The following is a 24,930-nucleotide window of genomic DNA, read 5'->3' as shown; positions in this document are numbered from 1 at the left end:
ACGCGTTTTATTTGCAACACGGCGGCGTTTAGAACGTTTTTACGCCGCTATTGTTCACTTCGCCGCAAATTATGCCGCAAAAACCATCAAAACCGCTTTAAGTGCTCCAAAATGGCGTTTTTCTTTTTTTGTTGTTTTTTTACGCCGCTGTCCCTCCAACGGTGTTAAAAGCGCCACTTTATAGAAAAATAATGAGCGCCACCTACCGGTTTTGACAACCAGTACGGTTGAACTTTCTTAGCCTAATCGCTCACGAACAAGGTCAGTCCAGTTCACTACAGATCTTGTGAGCTGATAAACTAGTACTTTATTCATACAGTTCGTAGTTAGCTAGCTAGAAGTTTAGTAGACCTAGCAGTAGTGACCATGCCTACCACAAGTGGAAGATGGTGAATAGAAACTTCATCTTGCGTTGTTGATGGACACATAATAGCTGCACTTGACTAGTAATAACAGCCGATATATTTTAGAGTTCAACCTTGATATGGATGCAGTGGAGGCCAAATTGGAGTCTCTTTTGAAGTAAAACCCTTTCGTGTATATTTAGGGCAGTAATCTTAAGAATCATCCTTTACTCAATTTCGTACTCTGCGTACTCTGATGTCTTATTACCCTGCAGAAAGGAGAAAAAAAGATGGAAAGCTACCAAATTTCACAAGATCAGACAACAGCTGAGCACTCGGCCCCAGAGAGGAGACTGACCTGGGCTGCCTTTGAGCAAATAAGGTACTGTCCTCTAAATAACTAGCTAGAGGTCAGACAAGGTAGAACTGTCAACAATACAAAATGTACACTCAAGCACTATGTATTGCTAATTTGAGTGTTAGGCTACTTAAATGAGTCTATTTTATATATCAAAGAGTAATCAAGACGATATGATGTAATCTTGCCAAGATTCACATCTACTTTAGATTATTAAGAATGCATAGCTTTTGCTTAAGTGTTTGGAAATTAGAATATAAAAGCTGCTGTGACATTCAGCCTTGGGTGTAACACATGATATTTGTTTTGTCTCTGAAAACATTTTATTTAAATTGATGTTTTATAAGATGCTCCCCATATGAGCACATAATCTGTTTGCAGATACCTAAAGCAGGAGTGCACAGTTTTACAAATAAAACGCGTTTAGTGTGAGACGAATTTTGACCAATTTAGTGTTCCATACATCCGCGACTGATCGCACGACACTAATGGAGTACTTCCGGAGCGGCGTCAGTACGCAACAGTCGTACGCTATTGATTTGCTAGCTAGATGTCCTAACCTCCTTCCCATGTGTTATTTAGCTAGCTAGCTAGCGTGCGAGTGAAATGTTAAAATTATTTAGCTAAACACATCCCTCGAATATTCTGAAGCTTTGGTTTGCCGGATCTTTTTGTGCCGTATGTTTGAATAACTCCAATCACTCATGATTTTTAAAGGTCCTAGTTAGCTGGCTGGCTAGCTAGTTTGTTTTGGTGTAACTTGGCTGGTTAGAAAGGACACCAGTGTTATTTCTGCTCAAGTCTGTTTATTTTTAATGAGAGTGTAATGTTCCACTTTTACTTTTTTTTTCCCCACAAAAAATAGGTGACTCGTCTCCACTACAATCCTTTATTTGCTGATCAATATGTTCAGCACTTTAAGGGTTGCCAGCATGGTGGCGTTGAAAGTAGCTTTTCCAGTGCCTACGACCGCACAGATTTGTCGCCATGCTAACCAGGATGTCCGTGTTTGGATGGGGTCAACTCGTTCTGACTCGGACAACAGAAAGAAAGACCATGAGGATGACCTTGATATGGATGCAGTGGAGGCCAAACTGGAGTCGCTTTTTAAGTAAAACCCTGTCGTGTATGTTTAGGACAGTAATCTTAAGAAACATCCTTTACTCAATTTCTTACTCTGATTTCTTATTTCCCTGCAGAGAGGAGAAGAAAAGATGGAAAGCTACCAAATTTCACAAGATCAGACGACAGCTGAGAACTCGTGGAGCCCCAGAGAGGAGACTGACCTGGGATGCCATTGAGCAGATAAGGTACTGTGGCATTCAATATTGGACAATACTTGCGGTACAACACATGAAATTTGTTTTGTCTCTGAAAACATGGTATGAGTGCTTTTTATGTTTTACATTTTATTTAAATTGATGTTTTATAAGCTGCTCCCAAAATGAGCACTTACTTAAACATAACCTGTTTGCAGATACCTAAAGCAGGAGTGCACACAGGAATGGACAGTGCAAAAATTAGCAGACAGTTACTGCGTCAGTCCTGACGTTATCTCCAGAATCCTCCGCAGCAAGTTCACTCCTACCCTAGAGAGAAAGCTCAAACAGGACTGTAAAGCTATGGCCAGGCAGCAATCTCTTGGACATGGTGAAATGGAAGGGTCGAATAAGGGTCAGTCAAGACTGCCTGTGCTTGGCAGCACTAAGCCAGCCAGGCAGTTGTTTGGTAATACGCATGCCTTGACATGTCAGAGTAGAGGAGCCCTGGCTAAGATGGAGTTTGAGACAGGACTGGCTGTTACTGATGATAATGTTACATTACTGTTAAGAGGGACATCTCAAATATCAGATGGTCTGCCTGTGGCACAGAGAAAGTCACAGGAGAGGCTTATTGAACAAGAAGGGCCAGTGGACTTTGAGGAGGACTGGGGGGAGGAGGAGAACTGGGATGGAGTATTTTTCACCGAAGAACAACTTGAGGACCTTATCTACACTCTGTGTGCAAAGCCCAGTACAGTGAAACAAAAGGGTAGGGAGTTCTTTGACAGTGAAGGCAACTTCTTATATAGAATTTGAAGAAACCATTAGTACTCCACCATGTTGTAAAAGTTGCTTAAAATGCCACTGTATTAAGAGGAATGTCTGTTCATATATACTGTTGGAATAAAAATATCTATATATGTCACAGAATTTAATCAAACCATTGTATATTGTAAAAAGATCAATATTAACTTGTCCATTCCAGTTTGTTTTTTTTTTATGCTAACACATATTGCACTAATGACGTATTGGTTTGCATTACCAGTTTCTGCTATGGTAGCAATGAAGTTATGAAATGATGTTATGGTTCAAACATCTACAGTGTTGAATGTAATTGTGCTTCCACCTTCCTCCTCGAACTGATAAAGCAGGTAGAGCAAGATGCTAGCAACACCAAGATCATGGGATTTATTCCCAGGGAGTACTGCTATCTATTGTTTGTAGAGTGTAAAGTCCATATGGAACTAGTGGCACTGGGCCTGTATTAATTGGGGCTGGGTATAGCCTTAGTCACCAGGGAGGCCAGTGTTTGTTCATCTTTAAAGAAGTTTGGAAAGTGATGGGTCTGTGCCTTCTGGAGGTGTTGTGGGTTTAATTCAATGAAAACTTGGATTTGTCAAATATTTTTTGAAGAAGATACTGGACTGGATGACATTTTTGTAACTGCTATATGTTATGAGGATAACATTTCTTGTATGTTTAAATCTGAGAATTCTGTCTTAAATAAAGCCATTTATTATAAATCTACACTCATTCTAATTTGCAATACAGATCTACATTCCAAGGCCTGCAAAACTCAATTCATACAACTATTCAGGTTTACACATGAGAAATGTGAGTGAAGACTTCTTCCAGAAAAGTATGGAGATCTGTTAATAATTTTATATTTCTGGATTTCCTAAGGAAGATGTAGATGATGCTTTTGTATTTTATCTGTTCTGAGAACATGCATTAACCAATAAAACAAAGTTAGTGTTAAATGAGAACTGTATGAATTCTTGTTATCATCCTACAAATGAAATGATACTTTAGCTAACATTTCAAACATTTCAGAATCCTCCAAGATGACACAGTCTACTTCTTAACGAGCTTCCACAACTGACCTACATCCTAGAAAAAACAAACATCAAAGGTTAGATAAATGATCAGACATCTGGTACTGTAACCACTCTAGATGTCCTACATAACACCCCCCCCCCCCCCAAAAAAAGTTATTTTATTAGTCAAAGCAGTTCTTTCACCAAACATACAGAGCCAAAACAACTAAAAAGGCAATGCAAATTTATTTACAGAGCCAATATATACACTGATTTTCAACTGCAAGAAAAAATTATGAAAGCAGAAAACTTCAAGTAGAAAACTCATCTAGATTTTATGCTCTAGGCACCATTCCCCCTTTAAGCCCTCAGTGTAACAGAAGTAGGAAGTGACCTGTTTGCTAAAATAACATACACAAGATTACAGCTTCAAAGTGGAATCTAGAAGAGGAGTGAGAAAATGTAATTTTGCCAAAATCTCAAATGTGTAAATCTTAGCAGTTGCCAGGTAAAACACAGCCTTTTGAAAATTGGAGTCCTTTGGTCTTCATACATGAAAGACCTTCACTCAGACTAACTAAATGACAGGTTAATCAGTCCCAACACCTCTGTGGACCAAGTAATTCTTCAAGAAATTAGATACTCATATCAGCTTTCTTGCTGTAAATTATTTAAGATAAACCTTTGGGGTCTTTCTGAAGCCACACACACGCACATGCATGCATGCATGCACGCACGCACATAACTTTCACAGTAGGCACTTCACTGAAGTATACACCAGTGATATAAAAAACAAAAACAATTACTTTGATCTGTGCAATCGAGACTTAACTCTCACATATAAAAGATTATCGTTATAACTAATCAGAAGGGATAACTGAAAAATCCTTGTTTTGGGGTGCTGGAGTTTGGATGTGTAATTTTTTTTCTTTGGGATTTGTTACAGAACTGTGACACTGTAAAGCTATGGAAAGCTTTATCTACAAACACTGACTACATCAGAACTCAAAACCTAGTAAAAATTGTAAATCTTTCTAAAAATGTGTACTCTTGCATTTAGACAGTCAAACTCAAATAATAAAAGTGGGAGCCAACTATCTGCGTTTAAGGTAAGCAGCACACAATGGGGCAAATATACACACACTGATCACACATACCTGCACTTAATTATAATATGAAACACTTATGTCTAATCTTATGTTGGAATTAATGTAGCTTCCAGTTGGAAAATTAAATCTGAACAGCTGGACTCAAAAACTCAAAATGTAAAAGTCAGACACTATTATTGCTTCTGCCTTAAAGCGTTACCAGAAACTCCATAATTTCCAATTACCATCACATTAATGCTGTAAAGGGCCATTAATTATTTATGAACATGCCACCAGCAGTCCCAATTCTGAATGTCATTCCTGCATTCATGGCTTGTGCTGGTGCTTGTAACTGCAATATTTCCAACAGTTTTCCAAAGGGTGAAGTAGGCTTTGAATATCTGCCTCATATTTCACAGTGCAAAAACCACCAAATGTCATAAAACCTAAGAATGATTTGAGTCTTCTATAAAACTACCATTACAGTAAAAGTTATCATCTGGACATGTACAGTATTTTTTTGGACAACTGCAACTATTCTTTACACATTTATCATAATTACCTTTCTCATTCCACCACATAAAATAAATAAACCTTAAAATAATGGCAGCCTATGACCTATAAACATAGTAGCATTGTTTTAGGTAAATTCAATATTCTTTCATTTCTCTCTTTGGAGAAAGTTAAAAAGGTATAATCTGTATAGTTGCCAACACATGCGGATGTGCTGTATATTGTGACATCAAGTCACTAAGCAAAGTTGTTTTGTTTGTTTTTTCTCCACAAAAACAAAATGAGGAAATATTTTTCAACAAGATATTCACAAGAATGTGGGAGATGGCGGCAGTATAGGTCAAAATATATCTATTTTCAGAAAGCCATAGTTAATGCTACAGTCTAATTTTGATGTGACTGAATCATTGGTTGTATGTATTAACTTCATATGTTGTACCCAAATATGTATTAACTTCATATGTTGTACCCAAACCATGTTGTCTAAATGTAGAGAACTGTCTACCTTTCTAAAAGAGGTGAAGAATTCTGTATATATGTGCCTTGATAGTATCCCACTCTCACTTGCATCAAATGACAGCGTATCCTTCAAATAAACCAACAAGATTCCCATTGCTCAGGTGACATGAATTTAAAGTTATCTACATTCTAGCCATTTAAACACTGGCCTGCCACACTGCACTAGACTGGTTCTGCCAGTTGCTAAAACAGCTACATTCACAAGATACCTTTAAAATGGGCAAAGCAAAACTCATGTCACTTCTACTATGAGAGAAGCAGAACTGGAGCACAATGGAGGCCAGAAAAGGCTGGAGGCTGGGTTGTGCTTTCTAACCAGAACAAAAACAGCAGCAAATATGCCTGAAGGAAAGAGGAGACCTCCCTCTTCCTACTGAGGCTGCATCAGCACTCTTAATCCAGGAGATCCTACAGAGGAACAAAAACACAGCAAAGTGGCAAATCTCATCCAACTGGAACAGTACATGTTGAGAAAGCAAAGCTGAAGCAGTTCTTCCTAGCATCCTTGAAACAATGCTCTGCATAGCCTTAGGTGATACTTAGATGTCAGACGAGCAAACAATCACTGTACCTCGTCTGAGTCCTCGTGGAAGGTGTTCTTGGCACTTCTGGCCACATCCGTATCCAGAGGCTCATCCACTCCCTCTATGCCATTAGCCTCTGCATTGTGCTGCAGAACTGAGTACCTGTGCACCAGGAACCTGCAGAAACACCAGAAAGTCAGATGCCAACTATTACAGGCATTCACAACCAAATAGTAGCCAGTAAAAATGACAACAGGTTTGTTTAAGCAGGTGAACTAGCTAACCTTCCACCACAGATGTATTTCTTAACGAAAAGACCCCCAGCTACACAGCTGATAAGCAAGATGGCGATGAGTGTTGCAATAATAGGGGCAGAGTGTGATGGTGTCCCATCTTCCTGTGTATAAAAGACAGAAGATTAAACATATATAGCTCACTTATAAACCGCACGCACGCACACGCGCGCACGCACGCACGCTCAATGCTTCTCAGCCAATATGGGAAATACCCATTTGTCACAACATGTACCCGGTACAAGTTATTTATTCAGCAACACATCAATTTTCTAAACAATTCACTTGACTTGATTCACTCAATCTGTCACTCTATTGCTTTTCTCACTGTCACCATGTCCTCACCTGCAGCTGTCGGTCTATCAAATTGCTGATACATTTCTCACTCATATCAGTTTCTCTTCTTTCTGGTTGTCTGCCTCCCTCACACTTATCCCCTGGAATCTTCCGGTACCTGAAGGTAAGATCAGCATTAAAATGACTCATGAGATGTCCTCATCATCACCACAGAGACCTGAGAATAGGATCAAGAGTTATAACTGCCACTATCCATTCTGTCTGTCTGTTGTTAGTACATTTTGCACAAGACAAAGAAGGATGCATCACTCTTCACTGCATTTCCATTAGCCAGTACTGTGGATACAGCAGCTAATAGGTTATGCAATGACACCACAGATATGGAGAGGAATGATACCCATTGGTCTGCAGATGTTCTTTCTTTCCATGAATACAGAACTCTAGGTCGTGGTCTTTCAGCTCAGCCTGCTCCAAACACACTGAGCTGTTCTCATTGCGATAGTATCCAAAGTCACTATGATAAAGAAAGTGAGAGTGAGGCATATTTTTCCAGACACTTGTATCCTAAATAAGTTATCTACAAGAAGTGTTTGTTTGGTTTACATAAGCCTCCATGAAGGTAGTTTACAACAAGGCTGTTGCTCTTGCCTACACAATAACATCTCTTTAGGTAAATTAAATACTATTTAACGCTACTATCTAAGGATTCACATACAGGTCTTATAATGCAGTGAAACTGCTGTCCAATGCATGCAAAGCTAGCTTTGCAGACTAGACACAGAACAAGGTTGAAATGATTTTCCAAGAGTGGTTCTATGTGATGCATGCCTTGAAAATGTACAGTTTAGTCAGTGTGAGCACTAACCACAGGAAGTCGTCCAGTGTGCAAGGGCACGGGGTGTGCTGCTTGGTTATTGCATATTCATGCCCGTTCATGCACACCGAGTCCTTCCTGAGACGCCGGAACCGCTCCTTATAACCTAGCATACAGCCGTCATTAGGGTCGCTTATGTCATCCGAATGTGCCAGCCACTGCACATAGTCATCGTCACCACCTGACAAGAACAAACAGGAGCATACCGATGGAAGGTCTTATAATGACTCATCCAAAGAGGCACTGTAAGCATTAAAAAGACAAAAACCATTTACATTCACTCCCTTTACTCGAGACTGTTCATGATCGGTTTTGATGGGTTCAGACTGATGTTATACATCGACACTTTATAAACAATCACTGTGTGAACACACTCCATGAAGCAACCATTTGTCTGAAACATATAGAAACTAGATCCCACTACTTGGAGACACGTACAGTCACGGGTGAGCAGTTCTTTAAAATCAATAGTGATGGAGACCCAGTTCTGTGTGAATATGTTGTCTCTGTAGCCCCAGATGCTGACATTCATGGAGCGCGCCCCTGGCTCTGACGCCAGCCCTGTGAAGTAGAGTGGCTCCGTCGTGAAGTTGTACGTGTGCCAGCACTGACCCTCATCTGTGGAAAACCTGACAAATGAGGAATTGTCAGAGGACAATTCAGGGAGAGAGAAAAGGGCCCAAGACCTTCTTTACCATTACCAATGTTACTAACAAAAGTTATTTACTTTTTATCTGTTTTTTTTTTCTCTCTGCCAAGGTCTCCACACTTTCCAAGTCTGAGTAAGCATACTGATGGCGAAGTACTAAAGCTGGTCTGACTGACTAACCTTAAATAGTTTCTCTTCAGGCGAGCATGTGAGGGCACTCACTTGACCTGAGCAATGGGTGCGTTGAGGTTCTGCTCCACGGCAACCAGCAGGCCTCCTGAGTCCAGGATGGCATAATGGTGTGGGCCTGTCAACGCACGCAGCCATGTGTACCCGCCATCGTCAGACACATACACATCTGGGGTCAGTACCGAGATGGCATCGCCCACACTCCCTGAGAGGGTAATGAGAAGGAAAACATCAGTCTAAGCACAAGCTGTACCATTCACGATACCCTATTTGTATCAGCCATATGGTTATTGGTAATATATACTAATACCATGATGCAGGCTTGTAAAATGTCATCAGTAGGTCAAAGATGTCTCAAATTGTGTAGTAATTTTATATGGACAAAACAATATTAAAAAAGCAATGATGATTGTAATGAGGATTAGGTGTGAAGAAATAATATCTATGCGTTACTAACAGCAAAATAAAAAATAAAAAGCTTAAGCATAAGCATTGGTTATCAAGGCAAGTGCTTTTGTTTGCTCAATTCACATGTCTACATAAAATTGGAGAGGCGAAACACCAATTGCCTTTTAAATATTGTGCTTTTTTAAAATGGGGGGCTCAACATCAGAGACATCATTGCAGAGCTGCCAAGAGAAAAAGGTATATGCCAACATTATTCTCCAGCATTATTCCAAAAGGTGTGGCTCTGCATTTTACTGAAGGTTAACATAGAGCAACTCCCAGAATGTACATGATCCTGAGAGAAGAGCTTCCATAAACCAGTAACAGGCCAGCTCTAGACACAAACATGTCAAAGTCTACAAACCCTGTTTGCATAAGACATGGTGAGAATTTAAACACCATGCAGTGTATCAGAAGTGCCGCTTTGATGCAGCTTGCATGTGAGAAACATTTGTGTGTGTGTGTGTGTGTGTGTGTGTGTGTGTGTGTGTGTGTGTGTGTGTGTGTATACACACATGTGTGTACTCCAGACAGTACCATGAGCAATTATCAGTCCCACAGCACTGGGCTCAGTGAGAGGTAGCATTGGAACATTCAGCTTCATGGAGATACTGTAGGACGCATGGATATGGAGACTACACTGCAGAGAACAGAAGGAAAAGCATATTAATACATGCATGCACACTCTCATACAACATACTAAAGAATGCACATGTGCAAGATTCACTTTTTAAACGGAACAGCTCTACCAAACACATTGTTAAAATCACACAAACTACATACCTTCTTGCCAAAGTCACATCTGTCCATTTTACTAATAGATGTACTGTAAAGTGGGTTTTCACTTCTGTTGAGACTGACTCCAAATTCCTCATTTCCCCAACACCAACCCTCACCTTGTCTTTGTCTATAGCTGTAGAATCACATTCGCTGTTCTCTGGCTTCTTCAGAGGCACCCACTCTCCTCCCTGGTTGAATGTTACCACGGTCTGCACAGAGCCATCTATGAGTGGACCAAGAAAACAGTGTCAGCCAACAAACTTAACATCCCACAACCAAAGGTTCCATGAAACATAAGAATGCTTGGCTTTATGGAGCATCAGGATCAGTCTACAGCTCAGAAATATCAACATTGCTATATTCTTAGCAGACTCCTAGCTGAGTTGAGACAGGATCTTAGACATCAGTTCATTGATTCTCAGTCCCGGCAGAGAAATGTGTGCTGCACAATTGTCTCTAGAGCTGTGCTTGGGAAAGGTGATTTCATAAAGCAAATGAAAAAGTTTCTAAATAGTTCTCATTACTCCATCATAAAAGGAAACAGGAACACTTTTCAATGTGTCTTGTGCCTCCATATTGAGGCAAATAACCATACCGTCAGCTAGCACACTGGTCATGAACACCCCTCGGAGAGAGGTGATGTTGGTGAAATCGTTGTCACCCCCTGTGGATGTATACAGGTGGCGCTCCAGGGACTTGGAGTACACCAAGCCCCTGTCATCTGACACATAGATGGTACCAAAACCAGTATCTGAGAAAAAGAAGACAATGAGGATTCGCTAATAACACACAAGGGGAAAAAAAAAAAAGTCATATTGATGTTACATTATTCGTACCATCAGATCCCATTTACATTATTGATTAAATATTTTCATGTTTCACATACTGCAAAACACTATCCACATCTTCCTGTTACTTAAAAACTCACCCCCTGGTTCATCCACATGCATATAGACCATTTCATCACTGGCAGCCAATATTGAGTAGAACTGCTCATGGCCTACTGGAGGAAGCTGGGCCATGTTCCACTCCTCCCCTTGGTCTGCAGACACGTGGATCATTCGCATCATACCCTGAAGAAGACAAACATCAGGCCCGAAAATCACCTTTCCACACCCACCCCCATACATGCTGTTGTGCCCACAGCCCTGATGGAAATGTATCGTGCACAGTGCTAGACCCGGGTGCTTAATAGCAAGTGGCAACATGCACAATGGCATCACAGGCCTGTGATCTACAGTGATCAAAAAGGAGCACACTGCTGCCGACAGACTAAAGCTCACCGTGCCAGTCATGATAGAGGCGAACAGGAAGCGCCCGCCGAGACCGAAGGAGTACAGCTTCTCAGCGATCATTACAGCAGTGCGGCCATAGTCTGTCGTCTTCTTCAAGACGAGCACTCCCCTTTCGGCTGAAAGAGAGAAACATACTGAGTTCCGACAGAAAAAGAAAAACTGGCCAGTCTGCAATCCTGAACCGCTGGTCTGAATTAATTAACAAGTTTGTAAACTTGGGAGCGTTTTCCTGATACGTGAATTGGATCAAGTTCAGATCACGTTCTCACCACAATGGAACCGCTCCATAGATAATTTGGTAGTGGACCAAGACCACTTCCTCTCAAGGGTCTCTGTGCTGTTTTGGTCTGCATCTGTGTGTGATTACTGTATTCACCTACCCTAATGAATTGCACCAAGGGTGAAAATTAACTAGAGTCAAATTGAGCCAGAGCACAGGTGTGAAAACAGGCTGAACTACAGTAAGGAGTATGATAAAGAAACAATAATGCATTTTTGAAAAGTAGCTTTATCACTTCTGGCAAAAATAAAGATAAGATAGTCCAACTTTAATAAATAAAAAGGCCAGATAATAAAAATGTGTACACACACACACACACACATTCACACGGTACTCATTGGCACACTCCAACCCTTCTGTCCACAATGTTGAAATAAATGTTACTCACAGCAGGACCCATTCAGGTTAGTGGAGAAAAAGAGTGTGTGATCAGTCCCCCTGGAAGCATACACATGCACAAATCAATCAGTCATGTTATAGGCATGCAATATAGTTCACCTACCCAGGATGAAAATAGCTTTATTTTAGTATAAACAACTGTCCTAAATTTTGCTGAAGCAATAAAGCTTATGTTTTGAGCAAACGTGAATGACGGTCCTTTTTCCACACCTTTTTTTTTGGTCTTGGAGCAAAGTTAAGTAGCTACATTTCCTAAATCATTTCATTTATTATCAGTTAAATTACTTTCACCAACTCATGAGGTACTACTTAGCGTGTTGCATTCTGTCCAAGTCAGCAGTATTCTTCATAATTCTGTTATTAATATTAGAATATAAAGCTTAAGAGAGCAAACTTAACAAGTCTCTCAATGTTTAAAATGAGAGCGGTTATAACAGGGAAAGCTTTAAAACTTGCAGTGCAGCAATAGGGAGGAGTTTGTCAACAACATGAATGTTACTGAAAAATATATTCAAAGTCTTGAGCATAACTAGCTACTCTTCTCTTGGTCACACATACTTTCATAGGAGCCATTTTTTTGGACTTGCTCGCTTCCCCACCTGCACCACCTGCTCATGAGGTGTGAAGAGGAGCTCGGCACCTCACACTGATGCCTGGGCAGTGAAAGGCCTGCTGGCGACATGAGGTGTCTCGCACCAGGGCATAAGTCTGCTCTTTCCTAAGGCTCAGTGCCAAGGGCGCTAATCAGTACTTTATACCCATCAGCAGGAGTTGCCCAGCACTTTCCGCTATCTGTTCCAATAGGTGAGCTACCAGTGCTCAAGACTACATTACTGACTCAGAAGTGAAATTTAGAAATTAGACTTATACAGGAGCCCCTACTCAGGCCCTGACTTGCACACCAGACAATCAACATACCACCGAACTGCTGCTAGTGCAGGAATGTGAAAGGATGCACATTTCTGGGTATACATGCATTTAGTATGGATCTGATGCATGAGTTGAGCACTGATATGGTTGTTCCAGAAGTTGAACTATTGGAGATGCTCATTTTTTTCCCCCAAAGTAAACAGTCACAGGCAACAGAGTTTCAATATTAGCGCTAAGGTTTACAAATACACTCACACACAGAGTACACCTTAAGTAAACATTCCTACTAAGCAAAACTACAACAGAGCATTCAAGCCTTCACCTGACAGAGACACCTTAGTTAAATTATAAATAGTTGTGCAGGTACATTCTTTGAAAGTCTTGATTGCCTCCTTACAAAAAACCCCCCTGCAAAAAAACCAACAACAACAAAAAAAAACAAAAAACAAAACCACACATACCAGAGAGCTAGTGAAGGCCTCAGAATGCAAATAAAGCCATTTCCAGAGGCTTCACTGAGGTCTGCTGAGCAGGAAACCAGATGACTCAGCCGAGTTTGTTACCTCAGTGCTACGGCAGCCATATTGCAATGTTTATTTTCATAATTGAAGGCAGGGCCTTGCACACTCAAAATCTGTATCAGGTGAAAGCATCTTACCATTTCACCACACACACAGTATCATGGATTTTTGTCCAATGCCCACCAAAATTCTCTGAAAGCCAGAGGTCATTCTGAAACAAAAATTAAAAAAGCTATATAAGAATGTTAAGATAGAAAGATAAATGAGGATGTAATCAGACATTGGTTTATAGTACTGATTCATTAGCATTGTTTAAGCTTTTGAAGTCCATAACCAACCCACTTATCACATTACTGTCATCGTAATACAGTGATGGCATTAATACCATCTTAAACTTTGTTATCCATCTTGTTATCCATGTTGTGGTGGTTACGCACATATATACACACACACATACATACACATACACACAGTTCCATATACCCTCTCTCACCTGAGTGCAAACAGCCACCAGAACATTAGGGTTCTGAGGGTTGTATATGATCTGCATCCGAGGATTAAAGGGCAAATCTGAGGGCATGAAGCTGTTCCCGAAATCACTGGAGAGGAAAATTCTGGAGCCAATGCTTCCTGAGATGTCTCCTGTAAGGATCACCTAGATGAAAGTCAGGAGTGGAAAGGCAGGAAATGTGGTTTTAAAAAAAATAAACATCATATCATGGCTGAAGCATCAAGTCTTTTTTTATTCATTGTGTTAAAGTTTTCTCCAAGATCTTTATGCAAACTTGAGCTGGAAGTCAGTTCTAACAAGCAAGATTGGTAATCCTGCCTGCATGTATAGTGTCTAGTGTCAAAATAAATGAATATTTGATGAATGGTTGGTGTTAATTAATCTTTAATAGTTCAGATCAGTTACTGAATGTTAGACATTACTAGAATGACCCCTCACCTTCCCTGAGTTCTCAGGCCCAATAGCGATCCCAAAGTCAGTACTGATGAAAGTATTATTGATAAGGTCTGTGACATCCTTAAATGATCTGCCATAATCCTCACTGAGGCAAAGAGAGCAATAAAGAGAAAGAAAGAAAGACAGACAGCATAAGAGAAAAAAGAAGCAATAACAGGCAGAAATATCATTAAATAGCAGATATGAAATGAAAGACATGAAAGACCAAATTGAGATGAGCTCACCTCCTGTAGAGCCTGGACTGGCCAAATCTAAGCATGAACAAAGGGACCTGAAATGTAGTCAGGGCCAGTAGAACCTGGGAAGGAGAAAAGGAGGCAATGTTATTTCCAGCCTAATACACAGTTTCAAAGTACACAAGCATGAAAAGGCCTGTATTATCTCTGGTATGGGAGTTATGATGTTACAGAATCAGACTGCCACAGAGCAAGGGAATGAGTTTCACAGCTTGCAGAAGTAGATTACAGCAACGTTGTGGTTTATTGACTGTAGCCATCTACTACTCGCACCTTAATTAAGAAGGATGTATGAATCTTTCAAGGCCTGCATATCACCAACAATAGATTTAGACATCTACTTGTCTACACTATTTTCTACACTAATGTCTATAATAAGTAAAATTTAGAATGTCCTCTCTCTAGCTAATATTTTCACCATTTGCTTCTACCATTCACGATGATGAGTTTGAACACCCTGTCAGCTCTGTCTCTATGGCCTTTTCTCCAGGATTCTTACTCTGGATCCAAGACAGGAGTGTATGTGTCACACAGTACTCCAGTCCAAGTTTTTTGGCCTTCCAGCTACTGTTTTACAATTGGTCCTCAAATTACAATCCATTAAAAGTGTGGTTTGTACTCTTGACACCATAATAACACCAATCAAGATTTCTGACTTGTGATTTCCTAGTGGAATTAGATGATGTTCCAATTATAACACTAGGAGACATTTTCATTCTGATTTGTTATCCTCACAGTTGCTGTTAAAAGCACAGCTAAGATGAATGAAAATTAAACTTAAAATGTGCAGAAAGTTGATAAATCGGCTAATACTGACACATCACTGATGTCTTCTTGAAACATGCTGAATGTCAGACTTATTAATACAAAATAAGGTGGTAGAATGATACGAATGTAAAAGCCCACTCACCCCTGTGCCGTCTCCTATCCAGGCCAGAGCCACAGATCCACCAAGATCATTAAAGATATGCTAGAAGAATTAATGAAATGAATAACATGACTCTACACTCACTTTAAGATGTTAGGATAGGCAAATGCAAAATAAAACAAACAAAATCATATGAACAAACCACTACACAACTTTCATATTTTTGAAAGTTCAAACATATTTAAGGTAGAAAGTTAAAAAATGTGTTACAATAATTTGGCTTAATTAAACTTAGGTTAAGTGCTAACATTTAGGGTGACGTGTTCAGTATTTTTTTCAGTAAGCAAATGTGTTATAGGCATTACATGATTTTACAACACCAGTTAATTACAGTAGGTCTTCACAGTTTAAATGTCTAAAGGCATCCCAACACCATAAGACTACTTTATCGGGTGTCTACCACATCATTTGATCACACATTACACAAACTACACTAAAGATAAAGAGGAGATGATACGAGGCTTTCAACAGACATGTCGATATGTTGGTGAAACACATTCCAGCTTTCTCAATTTATTTATTTATTTATTTTTAAACTGTGACTGATGAATAGAGTTAATGGTGAACTGATCACTTTAGACATAAATGAACAGGTTTGGCGACTTGCAGGGCAGGTTGAGCAAGAAGGGCGTTTCACACTAAATGAAAGGTGTAATGCAAAACTTTAAAAATACTAGTTGTACATCAGGGTGAATTAAAATACTCCATGATTGCTCCCTCAACCTTTTAAAAAAAACCTTTTTTAAAGTTAAAAGGGGTAAGAATGAAAGAAAGTGGTCCTTTGTAGTGGGGTCTTTCCAGCTGGAAATACTCTTGCTCTGGTGCTTAGTACTACGGCTCTGCAAAAGCCCAGCTTTTTTTCTGAATCACCTGAATCGCCGCTCACCATACAACCTCAAAACCTTAGGCCTGCTCGCTTATATATGTATGTATGACTGATGCAACTTTATAACAAAATATAGGCCATATATATAGCTATAACGATGAACAAACAGTAAAACAGACTATAACGTTTTACATAAACAGCAAAACAGACAAAATGCTTATACTGAAGGCTGTTACAGGAGAAAACACTGGGGTAGACCGAGAGAAGGATATTGCGACAACGAAATGATGATTGCATGCAGAGACGCTCAGGAAGTCTTTCTTCGCACTTTCATTCTAGCGCTGCCTCATACAATTCAAAGCCACAGTCTTTGTCTTATTAGTACTGACTGTGAAAGTGTATGACAACAGGTTTTTACAAATGAAAAAATAACGTGACAAGCCAAGTCATAACGACGGGCAACTGGGGCCACCAGTTTAACTTACTGTGTAAGTGTTGTTGAGTAATTTCGTGTCATATCCCTGAAGAGCATTGCAGGTGTCTTGTCTTCTTTTTCTAATTCTGTCCTGAGAAAAAAGATCTGGAGCGGATTTGATGGGACTTTTTGCGGATAAAAGAGTCCTCATATAAACCGAGTGCGCGTTACGTGATCCTCTCATTCCGCGGAAATCCAAACTGAACACCACGGCAAAAAATAAAACTAATATAAAGTGCTGGATTTGTCCCATTTTCAGCATACAACGCGTTCAACGATCCGTTAAATGTGTATATAATCCTCGTGAATTTCGATTCCTTCCAGTGCAGCCGCAGACGACATCAACAACAACAAAGTAGCTCTGACAGTAAGCTCCAGCTCCTCACCGCCACTCTGAGCAGAGGCGGCGCGTCCCTATATAAACGCCATGTTCTTTTACTCAAATTAAGTTGCTTTTAAAAGACCACAGTTAAAAATAAATCAAAATCAATGTAGGAATAATAATATAGATTCATATATATCACAAAAAATATTAATCCCTATGTAATAACGGACCTCAAAATTGGTATTGAAATTTTACAACGATAAAAAAAGGATGCACCTTGCAAAGAGCAAGCACAGATTGGCTGACAATTGGGATTGGAATTTCCTGATTGGTTATTCTTGAGACTTGGAGGTGAGTCATGTTTGCTTGAGACGTCTCTCCTTGGTACGGAGAAATGCGTCGTTTGTGAACGATTCCTCGCTCGCCGGGAATTCCGGCACTCTCTGTGTTAAGATAAAACAGCTAGCTTTATTTATTTCGTATAAAAGCGTAGATAATTAAGATGCATGATCAGTTTCAGCTACGCCATTGTGAAAAAAAAACGGCTGCCTCTTGAACAAAAACAGTATTCCTTTTTTCTGCATTCTAAATAGTTTAGATTCGGTGGAACTGGTCATACAGGTTTCAGCTTTACCATTTGTTGAAGGAAGTCTATTAATATTCGATGTTAATGAAATTACTTTTGTATATGTGTGTGTGTGTGTGTGTGTGAGAGAGAGAGAGAGAGAGAGAGAAACGGAGAGATTCGATGGATAACCTATGACTGGAAATCATGTGATAAAAGACCGTGTGTGACTCCCACTCTGAAGCATGAGTTCCAAACCTACACCCAACAAAATTAGACAAGTTCTTTCTAATGAGTATCACAGACATATATTTGCGTGTAACTGTACGCAAATCACATCACTAATTCTGCAGTATCTATATAGTGGCTTTCATAAGACCCAAGGTTATCTGACAATAGAACAAATATAAAACAAAAACAAGTGAACTATCAAAAAGAAAAAAAAAAGTTATTAAATAGCAGGAGAGTAAAGTTAAGAGTAAAGTTTTTAGATGTGTTTATAGCAGTCACAAAGATATGAGTTTTAAGGTTTCATGTCCTTTGGCACTGAACAACATACCATCCATATAGGGGAACCTGGTGTGTGGGTACCACTAAAAAAACACTACCAGATGACCTAAGGAAGGACAGAGGAGTGCCGGAAGTTTACTGAGATGTACGGGAGTAAGACCAAGAAGGTCTCTGAAAGTAGTGAGTCAATGCAAATGCATTTAATATGTGAAGAGACAGGTAACCAGTGCAACTGACTTTGTGAAATCTGCTTAAAGGACTTAAAAGAAGAATATTACAACAACCAAGACAGGAGCTGATAAGAGCATGGAGCATTAATTCTAAGCAAAGTCCTGCAATATTTCAGAGCTGTTTGACATGCTGCCATCTCTCACCCTGCTCTGTTTGAGATATGTGCTGTATATGTGTCGCCCTCTAATGGCTATAATCAATCCTCAGTGATGCTAGGTGAGCTCCCCATGGTGTCAAGAAAGCGGTAAATGTAAAAGTAAGTCTCCCTGAGACAGGAGTTGTTAGTAATATTTAGTGGATTTATATGGAACTTTTTTATGTTGTGCATCGCATTCTCAACGATGTAGGCTAGCAATGAAGAAATAGCAGACATGTCAGTTATGTCTTATCCCTGAGAAGTCTTCTGTTACTTCACTGTTAGCCTACTTCTCTATTATAAACATACAGACTCTCATTCCTATATGAATTCCAATTCTTCACATCCCAAGGCCAGCAAAAAAAAAAAGAAAAACCCATCCCTTACTCACAGCTAATTAGACTTAAACACATTCGCCGTGAGAAGGAAGACTTCCGCCAGAAAAGCATGGAAATGTGTAAAAATCGTCAAAACTGTGGGTTTCCCGAGGAAGTCGTAGATGACACCTTTGCTCGTGTTTTACCTGTTCAGAGAGTGTACGCGCTGTAAGGCGCTGTACGCGCGAACCTACAAACAATCTGCTGTTAAGACTACAAGAATTCCCTTGGTGCTAACTTAATATCTTACAAATAAAACAGTGGCTGATATACTTAATGATATATTTAGAATCCTCCAGGACGATGAGGAGACCTACAGATGAGACAAAAATATCAACGACATGACCATTCAAATAATGGCTGTGGTACTGTAGCCTGTATTGGAGAAATCAAGAGAAGGCTTTCTTATCGATTTGTTGAACACCTTCGGAGCATCAGAATTAAGAATTTGTAATTTCCCAGGATTTCTGTCCTAAATTATTTTTGCGGCGAAATACCGTAATATCGCATATAGGCGCATTCAGATTTAAAGCACAGATGGCTTGAACACAACGTAGTGGATTACGTGAATTCCGTCTTGCCAAAAGACAAAACTCGGGGGGGGGGCGCTAAAAGTTTGACAAGTTTTCTAGCTAGCTAACATCTCTTATAGAAGTGTCGACGTCCAGTCTTTCGTGTCCGTCACCGTTGAACTGCTGTGCAAATAATCAGAAATCAATGACCGTATTCGGTTTAGATATGGTTCTGCTGAAAGAACCACTGGGATTTATACGCGTCCTAGAATGGGTGAGTTTACTTTTTCATTACGTTAACCGCTTCGAAAAACGGAGTGATGCCCGCACCGGACTAGGTTACTCCGTTGTTGACTGTAAAGTAAGCAACAGCAAAAAACAAACAAACAAACAAACAAACAAACAAAAACCCAAATTAATACTTATAGTATATATCTAAGTTTTGTTGAACACAAGTGAAGACAACAAGAGATGGGCCTAAGTCAACATTCCAGGTCTTGATTCAAACCGTTTTTGTGCATGGATGTCAGATGATTTTAATTCCTTTACATTTTATTTGGTAGCACTTGATATTCTTATCAAATTTGTTGTCACATTTTTAAGCATCGGAAATTATTTTTTGAGCCATTTATTTGTAGAATGTCTTCAAACTGTCAAAAATGATGAGCAATATCTTTCTTCCCCATCAAAGATTGTTTCCCTGAGCTAGAACTGAGGCTGTACAGGAATTAATATGTAATGTACTACAGCACCCATCTTTGCAGCCTAATACTGACTTCTCAGTTTAACTTTGTATAAAGTGCTTGTTAACACCCCAAAATAACAACTTCCTCTTCGGAAGGATGTCGTTGAAGAGAGGAAACGAATGAGTATTAAAATGAGTGTAAATACGTTTTTGGTGTCGGTATTGGGTCCACGGTCTATTTTTTAATGGCAGTTTAAAAAAATCCCTATGTTGTTACCCTTTCGTCTCTATGCCCTCAAACATATTTTATTATCGACAGGACCTTAAAAGGCCTAGAACATATTTTTCTGCAAGTAATAAATTACTTTCATTTTAAGACATCACCTCTCTTTTATTATTCATCTGATCTTATGGATTGCATCCTCAGGTTTTTGCCATATTTGCATTTGCATCAACTGGCAGTTATTCTGGCACAACAAACATTAATATCCAGTGCCAAGGACTTATCCACGAGATCTCAATCAGTTTTGGATATCCTTTTAGGTAAATGTAATTCATATTTTTATTAAACATTATTAAGTGATTTCACACTACCATATTATCATTCTGTTGAATTAATTTGGCCTTATTTTTATTTTGCAATACACAAATTCTGCTTTTCTTCCATCACTGTGTTTTCTCACATAGACTCAATAAACAGGCATTCCAGGTCCCGGTGTGCTCAGTCAATGGTACAAAAACTGAGTACAACCTGATTGGAAATCATGCCTCTTCAGCAGAGTTCTTTGTCACTGTTGGAGTTCTGGCCTTCCTCTACTGCACCGGTACTCTCATACTGTACACAGGCTACCTGCACCAGTATCGCGAGTCAAACCGTGGACCTGTTGTGGTGAGTAAGTTTTAGCTCACTATCTACTTGTGTAAATTGAAATCTACTTTGGGCTTGATGTTATGCTTTCCATAATAATACTTGTTTTTTTTAAGAAAAGCAAAATGTGTGATGTTTAACTTTCTGAGCATTACACTGTTCTCTGTTGAAGTGCATTAAAATGATTTTACTTGACTTCAACCAACAAAAACACAAGATAAGAAACCACAGATATCAAGACAAGACAGAGCAACAGATCCTCACAATCCTAGCACTCCTGCTTAAATAAATAGGTTTATGGGAGTAAATAGTCTTTCATTCTATGCTACTACACAGTGTTTGTCATAATTGCTTTGTAGATTTACTGATTTTAACCATGGTGGGAAATTTCTGGTATGTTTGATTCTAAGTATGGTAAGCTCAGTGTCTTCCTTTTTAAGATGTGTAGTAGTTGTTTTTCACTTTTATTGTTAAACTGTTTTCTTTCTTTTCCTTTCTGGGTCCAGGGGTAAGTGTTGAAGTGTTGTCCTCTGAGCCATTTAAAGAAAGAATGTCCTACCAGACAATAGCTGAAACCTTTCACAGCTAAGGAACAGCTATATGCTCTTTAGTAGCGTTGGCTGAATTAAATGAGTTGTGCATTCTGACGTGATGCTGAGGTAGCAGTTAGCTGTCCTCACACGTTTGTGTAAATGAAAAACAGCAGGTTGTGTTTTACAGTCAGCAGCAGCAAATGCAGGCCTGACAGATCAGAAGTCAAAGCAAGGGCATTTTTTTCAGCCCTGTTAAAATATATATATATATAATATAAGTATTCACTCCAAATCATTAAATTCAGGTGTTACAATTACTTCCATGGCCATGGGTGTATAAAACCAAGGACCTAGGCATGCTGACTGCTCCTACAAACATTTGTGAAATGTGTCGCTCTCAGGAGCTCAGTGAATTCCAGCATGCTAGGCATCATGATAGGATGCCACCTGTGCATCAAGTCATCATGAAATTTCCTTGTTACTAAATATTCCAGAGTCAACTGTCAGTGGTATTATAACAAAGTGGAAGAGATTGGGAACAACAGCAACTCAGCCACGAAGTTGTGGGCCATGTGATGCAGTAGTCTAAAGCACGCCGCCACTGGACTCTAGAGCAGTGGAGACGTGTTCTCTGGAGTGACGAATCGCGCTTCTCTGTCTGGCAATCCGATAGACGAGTCTGGGTTTGGCAGTTGTCAGGAGAACGGTACTTGTCTGACTGCATTATGCCAAGTTTGGTGGAGGGGAGGAGGGATTATGGTGTGAGGTTGTTTTTCAGGAGTTGGGCTCAGCCCCTTAGTTACAGGGAAAGGAACTGTTAATGCTTTAGCATACCAAGAGCTTTTTGACAATTGTATGCTCCCAACTTTATGGGAATAGTTTGGGAATGGCCCCTTCCTGTTCCAACGTGACTGTGCTTCAGTACACAAAGCAAGGTCCACATGGATGAGCAAGTTTAGTGTGGAAGAACTTGACTAACCTGCACAGAGTCCTGACCTCAATCCAATAGAACACGTTTGGGATGAATTAGAGCAAAGACTGCGAGCCAGGCCTTCTCGGCCAACATCAGTGTCTGACCTCACAAATGCGCTTTTGGACGAATGGTCAAAAATTCCCCTAAACATACTCCTAAACCTTGTGGAAAGCCCACAAGAGTTGAAGCTGTTATAGCTGCAATGGGTGGACTGACATCATATTAAACCCTGTGGATTAAGATTGGGATGTCACTACAATTCATATGCATGTGAAGGCAGATGAACGAATACCTTTGGCAATTGAATTCTGCATGGCAAGAGTCCTTGATGTGTGCAGTTCATTTTTAGCAAGGCATGTACAGGAACAATGAAACCCTTTATTTTACAGGATCTGCTGCTTACTGTAGCCTTCACGTTCCTGTGGCTGGTGTCCTCTTGTGCATGGGGAAAAGGCCTTACTGATGTGAAAAGTGCAACAAGTCCAACTGTGCTGGTTTCCTACATTCGTGCTTGTAAGGAACTTGTAAAATGCTCGCCTGGTGCCCTTCCCAGGTTTGGCCCCCTCAATTCCTCTGTGGTAAGATGTCTTAAAATTTTGTAATATTCCAAACCACTTTTTTTCTTCTACAAACCTGTGTTTGTAGTGATGTACAAACTCTGCAATACTGTTATATTTCCCAGTTCCATGGTATTTTGTATTTTTTAGCCATGACATTATACTAACATTAAAGATAGCATCTTCAAAAGACACAGCCAACAACCTATCATCTGAAATGTGACACATTATAAATGAAAATATAATATTTTGATAACTATTAAACAACAATCCCTCTAATATTTTTATACTGATGTTGTTCTGTACTAACTGTACATTTTATTATAAAGTCAGAAGTCAGAGTCATATTCAACATCTAATCCTCAGTTTGTGTGGGAGGCTCACTTATTTGCTTGATCAGTTGCTATAGCAATGACATTTTGCATCAAAACAGATGTGACTAAAGTGTTCAATCCAAACAGACACTTCAGCTGTTATAATTTGCCAAGAACCTGAATTTAAAAGCTGAATATTGTAAAGTGGATCTATTATAATTAGGCCATTTCAATCATGTTTTTCTCAATACTTTTTTCTATTATAGATTTCTGGGTTCCTCAATCTTATTTTATGGGGAGGGAACTGCTGGTTCATCTTTAAGGAGACACCATTCCACAAATCATCAGCTTTTTCTGTCACTCAGCAAGAAGGAACAAGGCAGCCTTGACAAATGACGTTCTGTTTATATTTATAAAGCAGGTGTTGTCTGCTTCCATTTCCGATATGGTAGAGCTCAGGAACTCAACTTTGTACTTTACTGCAGCAGAGGTTTCAGTCTGAATTTTTCAGAATGTCAGTTGAAATTATTTTCCTGTCTCAATCTTGGTACCGAAGTCTTTCCTAATGGTATCAGTAAGACAGATATCTGAAATACAGATACTGTGGTGTCATATTCCTTTTTTTAATGTCATGTGAATTAGCAAAATTAGTCTTTTTTTTTTTGGTAGATTAACATTTCTTAACTTGAGCATAGATGTTTCAGATGGACAAGTATGCTGCAAAACACATTCAGATGTAGGGGCTGTTTAAAGCTTCAAAGCTGTCAGGGTTTACCATCAGCACGAAAACCATCACTGGCCAGCAAATAGAAAACATACATTCCTGAATACAAGTCTGAATACCGAAAACTATAGGATTTTTTTAAGAAGTCACACTTAATAGGAGAGATCTTGTAAGAAGGAAAGACCATTTTGGTTGTCAGATAGTTGTATTTGGGTAGCTCTGTGCCTGAGGTACTCTGACTACAATATGAATTTGTTAGAAGTAATCATTCTATTAGTAATAGTTTGGGTTTTGCTCTTGAAGTAGCCCATTTCTAGAAATTAAATATTTTTGTTCCATGAAACAGTAATGCCTCCTTTATAGACTTGATTGAGGTCACATAATCAATGTGTTGTAAGTTTTCCAATTATCTTAAGGGTCCATTTTAGTAATAATTTAGCAGCAGCAGCATCTCAAGCAATATCATCACTATGATGTTGTTGAATGTAGTTCTGTTCATACATTTATACACAAGGACATATTGAAACAATCAGATATAATGCAATGGAAGAATGTTTACCTACCACTTAGCTTGTGCAAACTTTTGAATAGCTATGGCTGCAAAACTCTAGCACAGGATGTTTTATTTTAAAAGTACAAATTTACAGTGTTTTGTCAAAAAAGGCTTGTTTTAGTCTTAGCTCTTGTAATGTTAAGCATGCAATGTAAAGTACATTTTGGTAAGTTTTTAATGTGTTACCTTAAAATGAATCCAGGTTAATAAAATGTGTTGGGGTTTTTTTTGTTTGTTTTTTTAAAGTTATTTCAATTTTTCATACTTAAGGAATGGAACACAATTAAGATTATGAACTCTAATGTTGGTAAATGTT

General features: G+C 39.3%; 3 protein-coding genes across 5 annotated transcripts; 2 read left to right on the top strand and 1 right to left on the bottom strand.

Annotated features, from left to right (window-relative positions):
* The first annotated feature begins 60 nt into the window (after window positions 1-60).
* Window positions 61-3,491, top strand: ngrn (neugrin, neurite outgrowth associated). 2 transcript variants are annotated; one of them, XM_027007103.3, is made up of 5 exons: window positions 61-261; window positions 620-726; window positions 1,568-1,813; window positions 1,902-2,012; window positions 2,180-3,491. In XM_027007103.3, exons 3-5 carry the CDS (start codon window positions 1,608-1,610, stop codon window positions 2,778-2,780), a joined length of 918 nt encoding a protein of 305 aa, XP_026862904.2. In that variant the 5' UTR covers window positions 61-261; window positions 620-726; window positions 1,568-1,607; the 3' UTR covers window positions 2,781-3,491. The 2 variants fall into 2 exon arrangements, with proteins under 2 accessions (XP_026862904.2, XP_026862903.2); XM_027007102.3 differs by lacking the exons at window positions 61-261; window positions 620-726 and adding an exon at window positions 1,212-1,380.
* Window positions 3,492-3,713: 222 nt separating this feature from the next.
* On the bottom strand, window positions 3,714-17,339 carry sort1b (sortilin 1b). 2 transcript variants are annotated; one of them, XM_027007106.3, is made up of 20 exons: window positions 16,762-17,338; window positions 15,433-15,492; window positions 14,511-14,584; window positions 14,269-14,371; window positions 13,813-13,974; window positions 13,457-13,530; window positions 11,918-11,967; window positions 11,238-11,365; window positions 10,883-11,027; window positions 10,550-10,705; window positions 10,071-10,177; window positions 9,712-9,814; window positions 8,761-8,932; window positions 8,328-8,518; window positions 7,881-8,070; window positions 7,413-7,529; window positions 7,064-7,172; window positions 6,710-6,822; window positions 6,473-6,602; window positions 3,714-6,309 (listed from the first exon to the last, which is right to left on the bottom strand). In XM_027007106.3, exons 1-20 carry the CDS (start codon window positions 17,011-17,013, stop codon window positions 6,295-6,297), a joined length of 2,451 nt encoding a protein of 816 aa, XP_026862907.3. In that variant the 5' UTR covers window positions 17,014-17,338; the 3' UTR covers window positions 3,714-6,294. The 2 variants fall into 2 exon arrangements, with proteins under 2 accessions (XP_026862907.3, XP_081563606.1); XM_081707480.1 differs by lacking the exon at window positions 3,714-6,309 and having other exon boundaries at window positions 6,710-6,818; window positions 16,762-17,339.
* Window positions 17,340-19,502: 2,163 nt separating this feature from the next.
* sypl2b (synaptophysin-like 2b) lies at window positions 19,503-24,839 on the top strand. Its single transcript, XM_027007084.3, has 5 exons — window positions 19,503-19,681; window positions 20,520-20,635; window positions 20,780-20,981; window positions 22,856-23,044; window positions 23,604-24,839. Exons 1-5 carry the CDS (start codon window positions 19,613-19,615, stop codon window positions 23,724-23,726), a joined length of 699 nt encoding a protein of 232 aa, XP_026862885.1. The 5' UTR covers window positions 19,503-19,612; the 3' UTR covers window positions 23,727-24,839.
* Window positions 24,840-24,930: the final 91 nt, after the last annotated feature.

Source organism: Electrophorus electricus, chromosome 25, assembly GCF_041902795.1.
Source record: "Electrophorus electricus isolate QZ-2024a chromosome 25, ASM4190279v1, whole genome shotgun sequence".
Lineage (NCBI taxonomy): Eukaryota > Metazoa > Chordata > Actinopteri > Gymnotiformes > Gymnotidae > Electrophorus > Electrophorus electricus.
The sequence above is the reverse complement of the archived record's forward strand: the minus strand, read 5'-3'. Positions and strand labels throughout refer to the sequence as shown.